Source organism: Tasmannia lanceolata, unplaced genomic scaffold (genome assembly GCF_043159265.1).
Source record: "Tasmannia lanceolata isolate RefF3 unplaced genomic scaffold, GAP_Taslan_0.1 ptg000018l, whole genome shotgun sequence".
NCBI lineage: Eukaryota > Viridiplantae > Streptophyta > Magnoliopsida > Canellales > Winteraceae > Tasmannia > Tasmannia lanceolata.
The window spans coordinates 1,985,741-2,004,445 of NW_027518695.1; the positions used below are offsets into that span (position 1 = coordinate 1,985,741).

An 18,705-nucleotide genomic window follows, 5' to 3' on the forward strand; every position below is an offset into this window, starting at 1 on the left:
TGTGTGGAAATCATTATCAACTTTTGTTTCTTGACGAAGGGTCAGGGAAGAATGTTTTTTTTTTTTTTTTTTTGTAAGCTGGAATTGAACCTCCGACCTGAGGCGAAGAACATAATCTTTACCAATTGAGTTAGAGGCTCATGCTTGAAGAACAGTCTCTACCAATTGAGCTAAGGCTCAGCCCCGGACAAATGCTTATTCGGGTGCTGCCTTATACTAATAGAATGAGGTATGCCCACTATTTTATAGTAAGTCATCCGTTTGATACGACCTATATTGGATCTCCAAAGGGCCAAAAACTCGTACCAATTGGAGAATCCTATTCTGGGGAAGATATTAACTCTACCATCCTCCATCGACCATGGAGGCCATTTCATTGTGTGGGGAGACAAGCCATGAAGTTTAAAAACTTCGGCTTTTTCCCAACTCTCACAAGAGTGGCCTTTAATTGGTATATCAATCTGCCACCCAAAAACATTGAGACACGGAGCATGCTTTTCATTCTCGGTTTTACCGAAGTGAGCATGAGGAAAACATTGTGGATTTGGATAGACTTAGTCAACTGCCTAGTGAATCAGAGGAATCCTACATGGTCTTGTGACGTTTCAGCTATAAGAGATCCAATGTAGGGCACGCCATATGTATGGGCCAGATTAACCAAAAGCGAGGCTCACTAGTATCGGGGGCGTGTGTGTATACTAGCATTCTTGGCCCGTGCCATGCATGGGTGTAAAATACTGAATCCCACCACATCAAAATATTAGGTGTAAATGGTGAGCCTGTGGGTTTGGTGGAGTTTGTGGCACCCACCGCATCAAAACATGAGGTGCAAAATGATGGGCCCTGCCATATGCGTAGGCTTGGGTGGAGACTCTGAGACACATCTCATCAAAACAAATGTGAGGTAAATGGCGGGCTCTACTAGATGCATGGGCTTGAGTTGGTTAGATCCACCCATCAAACCAGAGTGTGAAATAGTCGGCCCCACCCTAGGCATGGAATAAGGTGTTGGAGGTGGGCCCCACATTCATCAAAGCGTGAGGTGAAACGGTGGTCATTACAATATCAAAACATAAGGTTTAAAATGACGGGCCTCACCCTATGAAAAGATCTGTAAAATACAATTAGGATAAACTCTATCTCTAATCAAACTCTATCTCTAATCCAATCAGGATTATGATAAACTCTTATCTCTATTCCGACAAGGATTAGGATTCCTGGCTGAACTACTACTCATGCTAAATAAAGAGACCTAAAATAAGCTAACTAAAAGAGACCTAAAACAAAGAACGTCCTGCATCAAGTAAATTTCATGGGAACGTCCTACATTAGGTTTTCTAGTTTTATTTGTGTAGGGAATTTAACATGGTAGAACTCACCCCTAAAAGCTAGCAGTTAGAGGGAGGGTTCCCATTCACTTATGACCCATCCCCATGCACTTCACTTATCCGATGTGGGACTATTTGCTTTTGTGTGGAACCCCAACAATCCCTCCTCTACGCAGAAGCAACGTGGACAATTTGTGGACAATCTCACCCCTCTGCGGAAGCAACATGGACAATCTCGCCCCTCCACGGATTGGCAATGTGGGAACTACGAGGTCTTGGAATTCCACCGTCCTCGGAGACACACCGATTTGTGGACAATCTCGCCCCTCTGCGGAAGCAACATGGACAATCTCGCCCCCCCCCCCCCCCCCCCCCCCAACGGATTGGCAATGTGGGAACACTCTCGGAGACACACCGGGGTTACCGAGATCTTCATGGGAGTTACCATGCCCCCAGCTCTGATACCATTTGTTGGGAATTTAACCGGGTAGAACTCACCCCTAAAAGCTAAGCATCGTGGACAATCTTGCCCCTCCACGCGGAGGCAACTTAGGAACTACGAGATCTTCATGCTCTGTTTGGTTCAATTTTGTGAGGAGAATAGAGGCAAAACTTATTCTGTTGAATTCCTGAAAGATGTTTGGTTGCCTTTTTCACCAAAATAGGGGTTTTGACCACCGGCTTGGTCGTGCCACTGTCGAGTGACGTGGCACCCCTAAAATTCCCTCAACGAATTTTATCAAATCAAAGAAATTTTGAAGAGAAATTCTCGTGGAATCAAATCTGTGGCTCTATTTCAACATCATCTGAATTTCCGGAGATCTCCCAAGGCAACCAAACAATATTTCATAGATTCACCACTAATTCCCCGTTGACTAATTTGCTTGTGATCTCCCCATTGACTTCTTCTTCTCTAGTCTCCCACCCATCTACAAGCAACCAAACAAAGATTTTTCCAGGGTTACCACGCCCTAGCTCTGATACCACTTGTTAGGAATCTAACCGGGTAGAACTCACCGCTTCAAGCAACCCTTTCAAGCAAGCCGTCCGAGGGAGGGTCCCCATTCCCTTATTACCCATCCCCATCCACTTCACTTATCCGATGTGGGACTATTTGCTTTTGCGTGGAACCCCAACAATTTGGTTTTATAAAGTTTTCTATCTCCTGAAGTTTTTATTTAATATGTTGTCATTTACAGTCTTGGTTTCTTGTTTTTTGTAATTTTTCATACTTTTTGCTGCCTTTATTTTAGGGAAATGATACCAGACAACCATGTCTTAATAATTGCGCTTGTCTTTAATTTTTAATTGGCTTGTGAGAGCTTATTGAGAACTTTGGACAACTCTTTAAATAGACAAGATACATTAGGGCCCGTTTGGATGCCGAGAAGATTTTGATTTGGATTCCTCACATTTGCAGCCTTTTTTGGGTTGTGATTTTCATCGGGATCAAATCCTTGGATTTCCAAATCGGCGACTGACAGTGAAAGAAACAGATTTCCAAATATGCTGTTGGAAATTACAGATGTCGCAGTTTCCTTCACCCTCTTTGCTCCTCAACCTCTCCCCTCCAATAGGAAGTACCCCCTTCCCTCTCTGTCTCCCTCAACATGAGCTGGCGGATCTATTCATTTTGTATTCAAAACTCAATTCCAAATCCAAATGCAAAATATGAGGTATCCAAACTGGCCCTTAGTGAAAATATCAAACATGGTTGTGCTGATATCAACAGACATGATCACATCTACATGGTACATGTGGGGCCCAGAAAGTGGCTGTTAGGACTTAGGAAGGAACCTAGCAGCACATTCATTAGTCAATGTTGAGAAAAATTTCATTCTTACTTAATGTAGAGAAAAATTCCACCTTGGGATTTTTCTTGGGAACTGGCCATGACGTGTCATAAAAAAAGACTGTCATATCTTGCGGATAACCTCCAGGGTCAATGACATTATTATATTCTAATAAGCTGTTAAAGGTCGCAATAATAATAAATTTAGGGAAATGATATCTGCGCCAAGGTGTTTGAATATCATTTGAAAAGAGTTTAATAAAGTAAAAGGGTGTGGATATCATTTCCATAAAATTTCATTCAGCGGCCTTTTGTTCACCACCCATGTTCCTATTTCTCTATATAAGATAGTACAAGAAGATCGGGTTCAAAATAACTGAGAGACAGTTATAGAGATACAGAGATGTATGCATGTGACAAGGCCTCTTTCAATGTACAGGAAATCTGCTGAGGCAGCTCGTATGCCTCCCCCTGAAGGTCCAAATTCTGGTTATCTAGTTATTTTTGACCAAGAATCGGAGGCCACATGTTGTTTTGGAAGCTGTATAGATAACCGAGTTAGAGATCTTCCATTTCCTCAGAATAAGATGCTAACCGTTAGATTTACTGAGCATCATGGAGAGGTTCACCGGCATCACTGGGACAAGGTGTTGTTTGTCCCTGTCTTGGACCACCCTTTGGCTTCCAATCGCTATTATGTTATAAGGGCAATACAAAGGGTAATCTCCTTCTCTTCTTAAAATTAAACTCTCTCTTAAAATCTCTTTACTGAAATCACTTCTGCTGCATGGGCCCACTGCGATCGGGTACATGAATATTGTTGCCCATCACAAGTCTGGCCAATTGCCCTTGATCTCACTTTCATCGGATGATTCTATAAGGATGATAAAATTAAGGAAATTTGTTGATCCTATAAGGATGCATAGGGGCTTGTGTGAAACCTCCACCATTGATCTTGTAGATCATAATGAGTTGGCCCACAGTCTCGGTCCTAGCCAGAGAAGACATCAGACAATACAAAGAACTACAAAAATCAACAGTATATATTCTTGCTGGAACCCTAAACGAGCCTTGATGGATCAAGGGCTTAGGATAATCCGATCAAGATGTTCTCAAAGGCGTTTAGCTGAAGTTAGGGTGGTCGTTCGATCATAGAGGAGGTAGTGGGTCCACAATTTGTTTTACGACAATTTTACCTCTATTGGAATGAACCTAAAGTTCATTTTAGTAAGGAAAAAATGAAGTCTTTTTAGCATTTTTTGTAAATCCATTGATGTTATTTTGCCAACCAAAACTGTCTATTGGAAAGAAAGTGTTCCCTCCCGTAGTTTATTATCATATTTTATGTGCGCGCAATGAGAAAAATACAAAATTGTGCATCCAAACCAGCTTTTAGTCAAACTTTTTTTTTACAGGCAAGCATGCACTTGTTCAAGAGAGGAGGACATGGGTACATGTTGCTTGTGCAACTACGTGAAAGATGTAACACCAAGGCCTCTAGATCACATGAACATGTACCAGCAGGTGGAGATCATCCGCCGTAGTAGTGGTCACTTTGTTGCCAAATCGGTAGCCATAGACTCCTTCCCCCCAAGATTCTTGATGAGAAGAGGATGGACAGCTTATGCTTCGAGTCCGAATGATTGCCAGTTAGGTGAAGCGAATGGGCTCGATGTTTCTCTCCGATCCCGACTTCCTGACTTCGATTTTCCAATCTTTAACAAGCGCTCACCAAGCACGGTCGTGGGAAAATGGTATTGCCCTTTCATGTTCATTAAGGAAGAGGCAAATGAAGAAATCCTTGTACTATGAGATGAGTATGGAGCAATTTTGGGAAGTGATTCACACGTGTGAGAATGACGGTCACCAAGGAAATGTTGTGGCGGTGTCGCTTCCTAGTGAGGAACCTGTGGAGGAAGACGCATCTGTGATTGATGGGATGAGATGGTTTAGGCCTCTTACGCATGAAGCAGGGGGAGGAGGTTTGGGTGTGGGTTTGAGTTTGGCAATTGTAGAGAGAATGAGATGGGAGGAAGTTAGAGAAGGGTGGGTTGAAGGGAAAGAAGGGGAAGTGAGGGTGGAGAGAGTGGAGGAGTTTGGAGGAGGAGGAGAAGGTGGTGGATGGAAGAAGTTTGGTTGTTATGTGTTGGTGGAGAGGTTTGTACTGAGGAGGATGGATGGAAGTGTGGTGCTAACATATGATTTTAGGCACACCCATCGTGTTCAATTCAAATGGGAGTGATTAATGGGTGTTTGTATTGCACCAATGCCTTGACAAAGGTTCAATTCTACATATATTACTTCTAGTGTGGTGCATGTGTTTATGTAATGTAAAATACATAAAAATGAGAGGTTTCTCTTTTATATCCTTTAATTTCATGTGTAGTAGGTCAATATGATGCAAAATAAATTAAAAAAGTTGTGTACAAAACTCTCTCTCTCTCTCCCCCCCCCCCCCCCCCCCCCCCTCTTCTCTCTCTCTCTCTCAAATGCTTATTACAAAAATCTAATGATATAAGATATAGTGGGAACCTTAATAGGAAATGTTATTCAAAGTACATACATAATTTTGTTCAATCTATACATTGTATATAACTATATAGGAAACATTCTTCAATCTCTTTAGTGGGATTTGTTGTGATGGTTGTAGCAGCCATGGGCTATGAACAGATGGCAGGGCAAACTTCCACCTAGCAATGGCAATAAGTGGATATGGCTTATTTTTACTAAAATACCCTTTGATATAATACTTAATGATATCAAGTTTGGAGGATATTTTCATAAAATAATATAACAATATCGGACTTAGGACTGTCCTGTAATTTTTTCGGATCGTATGATCAAGATCCAAAATATGTCCATGGATCTTAGTAGTGTGTCTAGGTCTTCTCCATTTAACTTTGGATTCAGATAGTACATCTCAATGTCTCTGGTCCATTGACACCCCTAAAATTTATTTAGGGAAATGATATATATCAGCACAACTGTGTTTTAATAATTGCAGTAACTCCTCTTGTCTTTTATTATTTAAAGAGTTGCATGTCAAAGGTTGTTACAGTTTCCAAAAGCTGTGACAAGCCAATTAAAAATGAAGAGACAAGATGAGTCTGTGCAATTACAAATAAACGGCTGGGATGATGTCATCTTCCTTTAATTATTAACCATGTAACCTTAAGTTATATTTGTATCTCATAAACATGAAGTCATAAAAGCACATAAATTTTGCATGAGAGTCATTTTCGTGTGACCTTATATGCTGGGTGTTATTTGCATGTAATTTTAGAAGTGAATAATGGGGGGTAAATATTTTTGGACATAAGGAACGATTTTGGTGGTATCTCTCAGGTTTCTTTTGAGAAATCAGATTGGTGGAAACTTCTAGATAAAAAGACCGTAACATATATTGGTCTAAAGTTATATATGTAAGATGGTAGAGGTTAGTTATAAAATCTCTCTTCTCTCTCGGTCCCGGCCTCTCTCTTTCACTTAATCTGATAACCCAATCAGATTGATCATCCGATTAACGGCCAGATCTTTTTGAATCTATTTTTGGTAAGTGAAAATGATAAGATTTTACGGTTTTCCACATATCTAGCTCCCCTCTATTTCATTAGAATTTTTGTGCGCATGGTGCATTTTCATTGGTGCACCGCCTTTTCTTACAACTGAAGAAGGAAAGAGAGAGATTATATCTCATTATTCCGTTATGAAGATTTTTTTGCCCTTTAAAAGCCTCGTCAACTCTCTCTCTCCCACTCCCACTCTAGTTTCATCTCTACCACTTTTCGTTCTAATCTTGATGGCCATGGAAAGTGGAAAGGTACCTCCTTGTTACAGGTTTACACCTCGTGACCATGAACTATTTTTTCATTATCTTCAAAAGAGGGTTCATCGTCTCTCCCTTACTTACAATCCCATCAGAGAAGTAAATCTTTATGATTCCAGCCCCGATGTTCTTACAAGTCCGTACTCTTATCTATCTCTTTTTTGCGTTTTCTTTTGATATTTTAAAACTGGACGTAAAACATATCTAAAATTTGTTTTAGATGAGAAACTGGAAAAAATCTTTCTTTAAGCTAATTTTCTTTAAAATTTGTTTTAAGTACATTTTATGTACAAAGAAACGGAGCCTAAAGTATTGTATTGTATTTAAGTACATCAATGCTCTTTTATTTTTTAATATTGTTATTTATCAAAGACACTTTTGTTGATTAACAGAGAATTACGAGCCTGGTGGTGAGAACGAATGGTACTTCTTCACGTCCAGACAACGGAAGTATAAGGGTGGGGATCGTCCAAATCGCACTGCCGGACATGGTTTCTGGAAACCTAGGAAAGAAAATATGGATGTTATACATGACGGGAAGGTTTATGGGAAGAAGCAATCACTGGTTTACTATAGAGAAAATAAACCAAAGGCGACTAAGACCAATAAACCAAAGGCAATTAAGACCAATAAACCAAAGGCAACTAAGACCAATTGGCTTATGCAAGAGTATACAATCCCAGAATTGACAAAGAAGAAAAAGGATCATCCCGGCAGCAACATGATGGTACGTAAAAGAAACAATATAATATTTTCTTTTAGGCTCTGTTCACTGCTTTTCCCTGGTTCTGTTTTTCCTGGAAAACAACTTTTTTTTTCCCTGACAAGACATTGACAAGACAAAATTTCTGTGTTCACTTCCTTTCCAGGGAAAAATATTATCAGATGAGGAATTTCTTCTTTAAAAGCTGAAAATGACGTGGAAATTGACTTTTTCCCTGTTACTCGAGATTTGGTTTCCGATTAAATATATCAGAAAGAGGCTTTCCAAGGAAAACGAAACCTTTTCCTTGACAATTTCCCTGGATTCCTTTTCCTTCTGCCACATCACCTGGAAAGGAAAGGAAAACGAAATCCTTTCCTTTTCTTTCCGGGGAAAAGAAGTGAACAGAGCCTTAAAGAATAGGAATATTGTTATGTTCGAATTTACATTAATCTCATACATGATAATAGTTTGCAAAACTTCATTTTTAATGAATTTTTTTTGTAGGTTTGTTGTTTAAGATTTCACTTAAAACTTGTACAGCAAAAAAAAAATTATCTTTTGCATTTAAGAAAACTTTTAAAACAAGGTATTAAAGATCCAACTTTCGTAACTTTCCCCTGCTATATTTTAACGTTTATTTTATGCTATGCATAGATATTTTTAATTTGTCATTTTTATGCCTTATATTATCTTTTCTCTACTAACTATAACCCTCTATTCATTTTCAGTTGAATGATTGCATTCTATGTAAGGTTTATCAGAGTTTCAGAGGTGCAGATAAACCTGCAAAAGGTCAACCGAGGGAAGTTGAGCAAGTAGCTGTCGAAGGCAATGGGTATAATGCTAATGAATCCAGTGAACCCTTGATGGAGAGATGAACCAATTTCTTCTCAACTGCCGGATGGGATATGCAATGAAGAAGAAGACTACTCAGAAGAAAATTTCAGTCTTTTATTTGAAGATTTTGACATCTATGCAGAGCTGGATGCGGCCAACCAAGAAAATTTTAGCATCGATCACATCTTGAAGGGCATTTCAGAGGAGGGAGACATCGTTGATGGTGATTTACATGTGCATGGAGATCAAAGCCTGGTTCATTCGATGCCACAACTTCACTCCATGCCACTTAAACGTCATCGTCTCAATTGAGTTTCCATATGAAGATCTGAGTGGTATATAGCGACCCTACCAGTTCTAATCAATACTTATAAAAAATGTTCGAATTATGAACGCGGAACGTTCTAAATTAAGTAGAAGGCCTTTGAAGATATGATTTAGATGGTTTGTTTTTTTGGGTGTCTAATCTAAGAATACACCCACAGTTTTAGGCAATTTTAATCAAAATTGTAGAAAATCATCGTGTTGAGTACACAACGTCACAACCTCAGTTTAAGTAGGTGATGCCTTATGCGAGAGGCCCTAATCTGGACTTCTTTTTCTTTCTCACCCATTACAATCTCCTCACTCTCAACGTACCCTGCTACTCCCATGAATGGATGATCAAACCCATTCATCTTTTGTTGCGGTATAGGTATTTTTGGCATTTAAATCGATGTAATTGAGCCGGTCGACTACAATTTGTATAGTCCACGTAATTGATTTGTGAGGAATGCCAAATGTAAGGATGGCCATGCGAATACCCATGGGCAAGGGTAATCCATTGGATCTCTTCCCACTGCATTTGTAAGGCACTGAAAAATTTAACATTTAAAAAAATATATGAAAGGCAATAAGGTGGCGAAGATCCAATGGCGTGCCCTTGTTAGCTGGTTTTTTTTTTTTTTTTTTTTTTGCAATGTGGATTTATATACCACTGGAAAAGCCAAACCAATCCAACATTACAAAATACACTCACACTGCAGGCGTTCATGATTTGGTAGATAAAATCCATAGAGAAAAGGAACAAATTTACCAATAAATGCAGCACACAAAATGCCACATTTCCTATTGAATTGAATAAAATGCAATATTTCCACAAAACAAGAAAAGTGTAGCTAACACTCGCAGATCAACAGATGCTCTCCTAAATGCATTCTACAAAAGATTTTTCTGGCCCTTGCTAAACCTACTCTAAATAATAACTCAGATGTGTTGATTCAGTAAAAAAGGTGAATTTACTCTTGCTAGGGTGATCAGAAAGCTTCGGCAGCATAGTGCACGTTCCTTCTTTTTTTTTGAAATAGTGATTTGTATTAAATGACAAGGGAGCACCCCAGAATGGGCAACCCAGAGAACAAAAACAAGAAAGAAGAAACAGTGAAAAAGAAGAAAAGATACAACAAAAATAACAAAACTATATTACGGGGGAAGATGATCGAACCAGAGAATACTCTCCATCCCAACTCCCTGCTTGGCTAACACATCCGCCTTTTCGTTTGCCGACCTCCAAACGTGTTTGAAGACCTCCAAACGTGTTTGAAGACAATAGTCGAACCCGCAACAAAATTTTCAATTTCATCAAAAAATGCCAAAAATCTCCAAGGAGGAGCTACACCACCCTTCAACCACCGAATGACATTCAATGAATCCCCTTCAACAACAATATGGTCCAAGACTTCCCTACTCAACTTCTTGATCCCAAAATAGGCTGCTTTGACTTCCACCTCAGAAGAATCACACACACCAATAGGACCAGAAAAAGCCCAAAGTATCTCACCAAACTCATCACGACAAAGCCCCCCCACCCCCGCTGGACTTGGGTTTCCAAAACAAGCACCATCAGAGTTGATTTTCAACATTCCTAGCATTAGAGGCTCTCATCTTTGGACAATGTTAATTTTTCTCTCACTACTAGAGCACACTTCCCTCCAATGTTCTTAAAGATCAAAGGCCGATACAAAAAGAAAGGATGGAAGACATCTAACCCACGATATGACCAATGCTATAATCCGCATGTACAAATAATAAGGCGATTTGGCCAAACCCTCAAACACCCTAGAGTTTCTTTCCTTCCAAACCACCCACCACCTAGCTAGCAAACACACATTCCACAATAATTTCCCTCTCTTTTTCCATGGCACAAACCCCATATACTCAAAAGATTCTGAATAGTTTTTGGGAAGACCCAAGTGATTCCAAACCTCAGAAAGATACATCTCCATATGATCCTAGTGAAAGAACAATGCATGAACAAATGATCCATAGATTCCCCATCATTAAGACAAAGAGGGCAGTGATCAATTAGCAACATCCCACGGTTTTTCAAGAAGTTAATGGTTTGTATCCTTTGACGACAAACGACTTAACTGAAGATACTAACCCGAGGTGGGCAATGAAAATTCCATGCCTTTGCTGAAAATGCAGGGACAGAAGGAGGCATCAAACCATTATAAAAAGATTTAACAGAGAAAATGCCGGATGATTCCACTGTCCATATTCGTTTGTCTTCACTCCCACGTTTTACATAGCACTTATTAAGGAGCCGCCGCAACTGAGATTCGTCCTCACTTTCCCACTCAAAAAGGATTCTTCTAAAGGCAGGACACCATATCAACTTACCACCACTACGATCAAAACATTCACAAACTAAGGCTTCTTTGTTAACAGCCACCCGATACAGCCTAGGGAACAAGATCCTTAACTGCTCCTCTTCACACCACACATCACTCCAAAACTTAATTCTATCACCACCATAGACCCTGAACCTCACCTTTAGATTAAAGGAGCAAGCTAGTTTCAAGATATCTCTCCACGCAGTCAACCCCTTTTTTCTTAAATTCGTCATTTGATTCCCACCCACCTGGAATACATCCATACTTACTACAGATCACCTTAGCCCATAAATTAGACTGCTCTTCCCCAAATCTCCACAACCATTTCCCCAATAAGGCATGGTTAAACTCCCTAAACCTCCTAATGCCAAAACCTCCAAACTTTATAGGTACACATACATCCCTCCAATTTACCAAAGAGATGCCTTTCTTCTCCTCATTCCCACCCCACAAAAATCTACACTGGATCTTTTCAATACACAAGGCAACACTAACCGGACACATGAAAAGAGACATAAAATATATAGGCAAATTGGCCAATACTGCCTTAATCAATACCAACCTACCTCCCCTAGACACAATATTTCTTTTCCAAGTATCCAACCTTCTTCCAATCTTCTCAATTATCGGTTCCCAAACAGTTTTATCAGGTTTACTAACTCCCAAAGGTAAACCAAGATAAGAAGCGGGAAGGTAATCAAGATCACACCCTAAAATTCCGGCCATCTCTAAAGCTCAGCCGAGGGAATATTTAGGGCATACATTTTAGACTTGTGAAAATTTGATATTTGACAAGAGATAAGTTCGTAACATCTTAAAGTAGCTTCCAAATTGAGCACTTGATCCTTATTAGGTGTCGCCCACAAATTGTAAGTGAGATACCTCTACATTATCACCCCCTATTTTAAAACCCTTAAACATCTCCAGGCTACTACCTTTAGCCAGCAATCTACTAAGAATTTCCGCCATAATTACAACAAGAAAGGGGATAATGGATCCCCTTGCATAGTGCACATTCCTAAGCTCCTCTTCAATATGCAAAAGCTGGAACCAAATTGACTAAATGAAATTAATAAGCTCATGTTAAGGTGTAGTGACAATTTGTAAGATAATTACAATTTTAGGGAAAGATAAATCACCAATTTTTTTTATGGTGAAAGTCCACCTTTTTAAAATGTGGAAGCAGGCTAAAATGCGGCCAAAGAAAATCCTAGTTGGTGTGCCCGAGTAGGCGGATCCCAGGCTCATAACTTGGGAGAGTCAGCAGAGTAATGATTTTACAGGGAAAAATGCGGATTCGGACAAAGATGCGGCCAAGGAAAAAGAGAGTCCACTTGGGCGAGCCGACAATGACTTGGGGGTCGTTTTGACACCATGGGCTAAACTACTGCGTGCTCCTTTGGAGTGAAACAGTCCAGATTTTTAACACTCAAATGGTTTTGAAAATTATAAAGGTTCCACAAATTCTTTTTTTGAAATAGAAGGTTCCACATTTTCTTAAGCGAATGTAACAGATGGTTGAATTAACTTTACAGATTGATGGGAGACGAGGTATTTTTGGAATGGGGAACTGAATGTTATTCTGAAAAATTAACTACCAAGAATTTAGGGTGTCATTGCAAACTAGCAACAAAATGAATAAGTGGAGCACCAATCATTATCAAAGAGTGACACCATGACTACTTAAATCAAATCTTCATTCGCTTATTTAACCAAATATCATTTTTCAAGTTCTTTGAGAAATATTTCATGTTGTACACAGGAAAAAGTTGTTTCACTTTAGAAGATAACAATCACTTAAAAGAGAGGAGTAGAGCCTCTTAGTACCTGATTATACTTTGCTAACCGCTCACTACGGCAGGGAGCTCCTGTTTTGATCGGTAAGACAAAAAAACCAAACAGTATAAAAATTACAAGTCCAAAATACCATCAACAAAGACATAGGCAATAACCTCAGGAATTGAGCATTCTAGAGGTCATACCTGTAGGGAATTTAACTGGGTAGAACTCACCCCTAAAAGCTAGCTGTTAGAGGGAGGGTGCCCATTCCCTCATAACCCATCCCCATCCACTTCACTTGATGTGGGACTATTTTGCTTTTGCTTGGAACTCCAACAATCTCTCCCTCCACACGGAAGCAACATGGACCATCTCGCCCCTCCACATGGCAGCTATGTGGGAACCACGAGATCTTCTCCGAGGGAATTCCACCGTCATCGGAGGCACACTAGGGTTACCGAGATCTTCCTAGGAGTTACCACGCACCCAGCTCTGATACCATTTGTTAGGGAAACTTAACCAGGTAGAACTCACCCCTAAAAGCTAGCTGTTAAGGGGAGGGAACCCATTCCCTTATAAGCCCATCCACATCGTTCCACGTTTCCGATGTGGGGACTATTTTTCTTTCGAAACCCCCAACAATCTCCCTCTCCACATGGAAGCACCGTGGACAATCTCGCCCCTCCACACGGCAGGAACGTGGGAACTACAAGATCTTCCCCGAGGGATTTTTCCGTCCTCGGAGGCATACCGGGGTTACCGAGATCTTCCTTGAGGGATATTTCCATCCTCGGAGGCTAAACCGGGGTTACCACGTGCCCGGCTCTGTTACCAGTTGTTGGGACCCGGGTAGAACTCGGCCTCAAAAGCTAGCTGTTAGAGGGAGGGTGCCCATTCCCTTATAACCCATCCCCATCCACTTCACTTTACCGATGTAGGGCTATTTTGCTTTTGCGTGGAACTCCAACAATACCTGTCCACTCGCCAGAGCAATAGAGAGATCTGCAATGAAATTATCCTCTGTCTCACCACTACGGTGGCTTACCATCACACCCCAGCCTGCAGCTTTCGAGTCAAGAGCTGCTTGTATGGATTCAGTTACAGTGCCGATCTGGTTTACCTGCAAAAGGATGTGCCTCAACGAGATTGAGCTCAACATAAGAAGGGGCCATGCTCCATGATGAGAAAATACAATTGACCCAAAGCTAAAAATATCATGGTTATTGCTGAATAACCGAATAAAGTACTTTTGGTAAGTTAAATGATCTTAACATTGAGTGCTTCGAAAAAAAAATCAACTGTCACAACACACAGTGACATTCAATAAGAAAGCCTTCATTTGTACTATACATGTGTTAGAACTCAGGATTGAATTGCAAAACAAATATAATTGTTAGATGAGGACATACCTCAACATGGAAGAATGACAATTAACTGCTCATTTAGTGGGGAAACTCCCTTCCCAATTTTCCTAAGTGGCTTATGGTCCTATATTATGAAATTATTTAAGTTCAAAATGATTTTTTTATGGGGGAATTCACTCATTTGATTGAAACAAAGAACGCCTTATTGGTTTCTCATTCGCATGGGCTGATTTCTTTCCAGAATGGTCCCAGACTCCCAGGCCAGTGCAGATTTTCACGTTCTCAGCAGTGCATAATAATAAACAATGAAAATATCATTTTTAGTGCCAAATGAAAGTATTATTTTATCTAGGTAACCATACAAGTATAAACAGTGAGTTGAAAAAAAAAAACACAAAATTCAGGAGCTAAAACTGGGATTCCAAAATAACCGGATATGCAGGGGTTGGGCCTGTAGCTCAATTGGTTGAGGCTTTGTATCTCAACCTTGAGGTCGCAGTAATCCCAGCTTACGTACCCAAAAAATTGAAAAATAAAAACTGGATATGCTAACAGAGAATAGAGCAGGTAAAATTATAGTGAACAGTCCAAGTGACAAAGATAATGTCCTTAGGGACAAAGCACAACGGATGCCAAAACACTTGCCTTCAATAGCAAACCATTGCAATCCTTCTTTTGAATTGTCTCAGCTATGCTTTTTGGATTTGTGACTAATAAGTCATCTCCTACTGTTTGAATACCAGCTGATAACTGCAGCTGCCCATGAGCTCCAGTCATCTTGGTCAAAGGGATCTTCAATTAACACAATTGGAAAATCTCTCACAAACTCTTTGTACAGTTCACCAAGATTATGAGCCGTGTGCACGTGGTTACCATCATTTGGCTGCTTCTTAAAATCCAGGTCATATTTCCCATCTTTTGTGAGCAACTCCGAGGCTGCAACATCCATCCCTATCTTAATCTGCGCAACCCATTTTGAGGTTATTCATACGGGAATGAGACGTAACACCACAATGGAAATGGCACGAAAAATCACTCAATCGCTACCTTCCCAGTGTAACCAGCTTTTTCAATAGCATCAAGAAGCAAAACCTGCCCTTCCCTGTTATACTGAACATTAGGTGCAAAGCCTCCTTCATCCCCAACATTTCATGCATCTTGCCCATATTTTGCCTTGATGATGCCCTTCAATATATGATATACTGTTCCATACATAAAACTTGAACACATTATTCCAGTTTCGTCGTTACTAATCATGGACTAATGCTGACATAAGCTTGACACACTACAATTTATTACATTGGCCCTACAAAACAACAGCGTTTTAAATCGATTAGTGTCGAAAGTTACCAATGTAGTTGACAGATATAGCAGATAATGGCAACAGATACACCCTTCCAAGCAAATAAGCAGCATACCGAACCAACTAGTACATAGTACATACATTAGAAAACTGGAAACTGCAAACAAATTCCATGGGCTGAACATAATTTTAAATGGAAGTAGGGAAAAAACTGAAGGGAATTTGGAGAAAAAAAAAGAGCATGCTAACCTTCACTACCCATGCGCAAAGCCTCCGCGAATAAAGTGGCACCTACCTTAGAAGCACGAAGCGGGTGCGGGAGCGGGGGCATGGAAGCGGGGGGTCTAGAAGTGTCTAAGTTTGGGAGCACCATGGGAGCGTGTATGTAATATTTTCTTTATACATCTTTCAAAATTCAAGTAAATTAAAAAATAATAGTTTCTAACCATTTTCATATGTATCTTCTAAAATTTAAGTACGTCAAAAACTAGTAATTTCTAACCATCTTCATTTACGTGCACATCCTCGTGCCTTTTGAAGATGCAAAGCCTTTTGCTTGCTCCAATGAAGTGCTTTAAAGAGTTGGAGGAGTTTGATGCAAGGAAGTTGGTGACGGTTGGACTTATGGAGTAATAGAAGCAAGCTAGTATCGTCATTGGAGCGGTTCCCGTCTCTTTGGGTCGCGTTCTCTGGAAGCTCCTTCCTAAGGAGCGCCGAATCGAGGTTCCGAGGTGGGAGCGGCACCCCGTGGGAAGATTTCTGCTTCTAAGGCACCTACTGGCAATATCATAAAACTCTTGCATTGCCAAATTATTGCCAGCATGGCTGCCTCCATTTATCACATTGAATGCGGGAACTGGCATAACAAGCTCCTTTGTTCCAGCCAATTCCTGAATGTGCTTGTACAGAGGCACAACCTTTGCTCCAGCTACATACACTTAATGATACTCAGAGAAAGGCATTAGCCCCAAATTTTGATTTATTTGGAGCTCCATCAAACTCGGTTCCTGATTAGTAAGGAGGAAGGAATACATGTCAGGGCCTTATATTCCGTAAATACTGAACGCAGGCTGTTCACAAAAAGCAACGAGATTTTACTGCACAAAAGAAATGCATAAAAATCAAATTGTAGAAGTAAAGATATGATAGATATAAGCACACCAGGATAGTAAGAGGATTGATCGTAGTCGTGTTGAAAAAATTAAGGCACAGGTCCTCCTCTACTGTTGTTGTTTGATGGACTGCTCCTCTGGATACAGCATTGTATAAGTCTGCATCGTACTAACAGCTTGCCTTGTGGTACTCCCTCACAGAAAAGACAGACAAGCAAAATCCAGCTTCATTGTTTTTATTCGTTTATGGGGTGGCATCCAAGCTGTTGTTCATTTCTCATAGGGAGATCCATATCTTTTCGAGCCCCATTAATATCTATAGATATTAGTTTGTTTCCCTAGTGAGTCAAATTTACTAGAGTATACAACAAATGACACTACTAAAGATGCTCTTACAGGAGCTGCTTTTTGGCTAGTCAATGGTCAACACTTACGGGCTAAGCATGCTCCAGAACATGCACTCTGTGGAGGGGATTATATACTTCCCAACCTCATTGCCAGCCCATGAGTGACATTGATCCGAAATCACCAACACGGATTCATTTTCCGATTCACCATGTCCATGCACTTCCAACTTCCAAGAAGATTCTTATCCTAAAACTTGCTATTATCCTCAGTACTGGGGATAGAGGTTTCATGCTTCACTCATTCACCTTGCAATGCCTCGTTCATTTAAGGAGGCAATATCACAACAAGGATTAAGAGCCACTCATTTTTGAGGCAATGTTCTTGCACTCCCCAATAGGTGTATTTATTGTAAAATTGTGTCCTAAAAATAGAGATTTCATCTTTCATTCATTGCAGGGGCAATGCAGTGACTGAAATTCAACCATCTAAACATGACTCAAGGTTTAGTCGCTGGACCTTATTAAGTTGATCTGTTGCTTGGTTGTTACTCGGCTTAGCCATAAACACAAGGACACAGATGAACATAAACTGGGAAGCATTTAAAAAGTATTACCAGGCATACTGAAGTATGTAATTGTGCAGAAAGTTTTTTTTTTTTTTTTGAATGGTAGAAAGTATATTGTTATACAGTTGATCATGTGATTACATAAAAATCAATCGAGAACTATCTTGTCTGCAATCCAAACATGGGATGAGGGAACACAATATTGAAATCCTTCCAAGATGATACCCGGAAAGAAAGAATAATTAAAAACTATACGAGGACTAGAAATTAAACAATTTCATCAATCAATTGCTTTCATAAGCCAAGGGATAACACTGTCACCTTTTGTAACCATTCAACAAATAAATAAATAAGTGTCACCTTTTGTAAGATCTTCATATAAAGCAGCAAATATATCAAACAACTGCAATCATTTCAAGTACACCATAAAATTAGATGGGGCCCACCTTGTTCACTATTACAGGCTTCATTTTGTTAATGAAAAAAAAAGGGAAAATTACATTTACACCCCTCTAGTTTATGACACATTCAACTCTAACCCTGAGGTTTGAAAACATGACAAGTACACCCCCTCCGTCAACGGTCCGCCAGTTTAACTTGACGGAAAGACTGAAACTAACCATGGTTAATATTTTGAGGACAGAAATACCCTCATTTGCAGAGGGATTAGGGTTACGCCATTTCCCACTGCCACCGTCGCACCTCTGGCCACTGGGGCCGTCGCCATCTCCGACCATCGCCGTCATCTTCACCACAGACAATGAAACCCCACCCCATGGCTACATCAAACCCACATTTCAAGAAAAAAACATTGATAAAAACATTAAAAAAGCCCTAAAATATTAGGGTTTATGTGCAAATCGAGATAATGGTGTGAATGAAGACAAATAAAACTCCTAAATCAAAGGTTTATGTTGATAAATAAACAAGGGTTTGAATCAAATCCGAATTTTCAGTTGGAAAGACGAGGGCATTTTGGTTATTTCTGCCTCGCCGTCTAAAAATTTCAGGTACTTGTCACATTTTTTAAAGTCAGGTTCCCCCATCCTAGCAGCTTTTGTTTGTTTAAAAAAATGTTCATTTGTTGGACC

At 40.0% G+C, this 18,705-nt stretch overlaps 1 protein-coding gene and 2 pseudogenes across 1 annotated transcript; 2 read left to right on the top strand and 1 right to left on the bottom strand.

The window, feature by feature from the left end:
- Positions 1–3,527: 3,527 nt before the first annotated feature.
- LOC143849460 (uncharacterized) lies at positions 3,528–5,362 on the top strand (annotated as a pseudogene).
- A 1,563-nt stretch (positions 5,363–6,925) lies between these two features.
- Positions 6,926–8,801, top strand: LOC143849461 (NAC domain-containing protein JA2L-like). Its single transcript, XM_077358469.1, has 4 exons — positions 6,926–7,082; positions 7,339–7,673; positions 8,381–8,507; positions 8,632–8,801. The coding sequence occupies exons 1-4, from the start codon at positions 6,926–6,928 to the stop codon at positions 8,799–8,801; spliced, it is 789 nt and encodes a 262-aa protein (XP_077214584.1).
- Positions 8,802–9,152: 351 nt separating this feature from the next.
- LOC143849463 (enolase-like) lies at positions 9,153–18,341 on the bottom strand (annotated as a pseudogene).
- Between the last annotated feature and the right edge of the window lie 364 nt (positions 18,342–18,705).

Bases quoted from the DNA above. Each gene is read 5' to 3' on its own strand.
- LOC143849461 (XM_077358469.1), top strand. From the start codon at position 6,926: ATGGAAAGTGGAAAGGTACCTCCTTGTTACAGGTTTACACCTCGTGAC. The intron at 7,083-7,338 runs GTCCGTACTCTT...GTTGATTAACAG, and splicing joins CAGCCCCGATGTTCTTACAA to AGAATTACGAGCCTGGTGGT. The intron at 7,674-8,380 runs GTACGTAAAAGA...ATTCATTTTCAG, and splicing joins ATCCCGGCAGCAACATGATG to TTGAATGATTGCATTCTATG.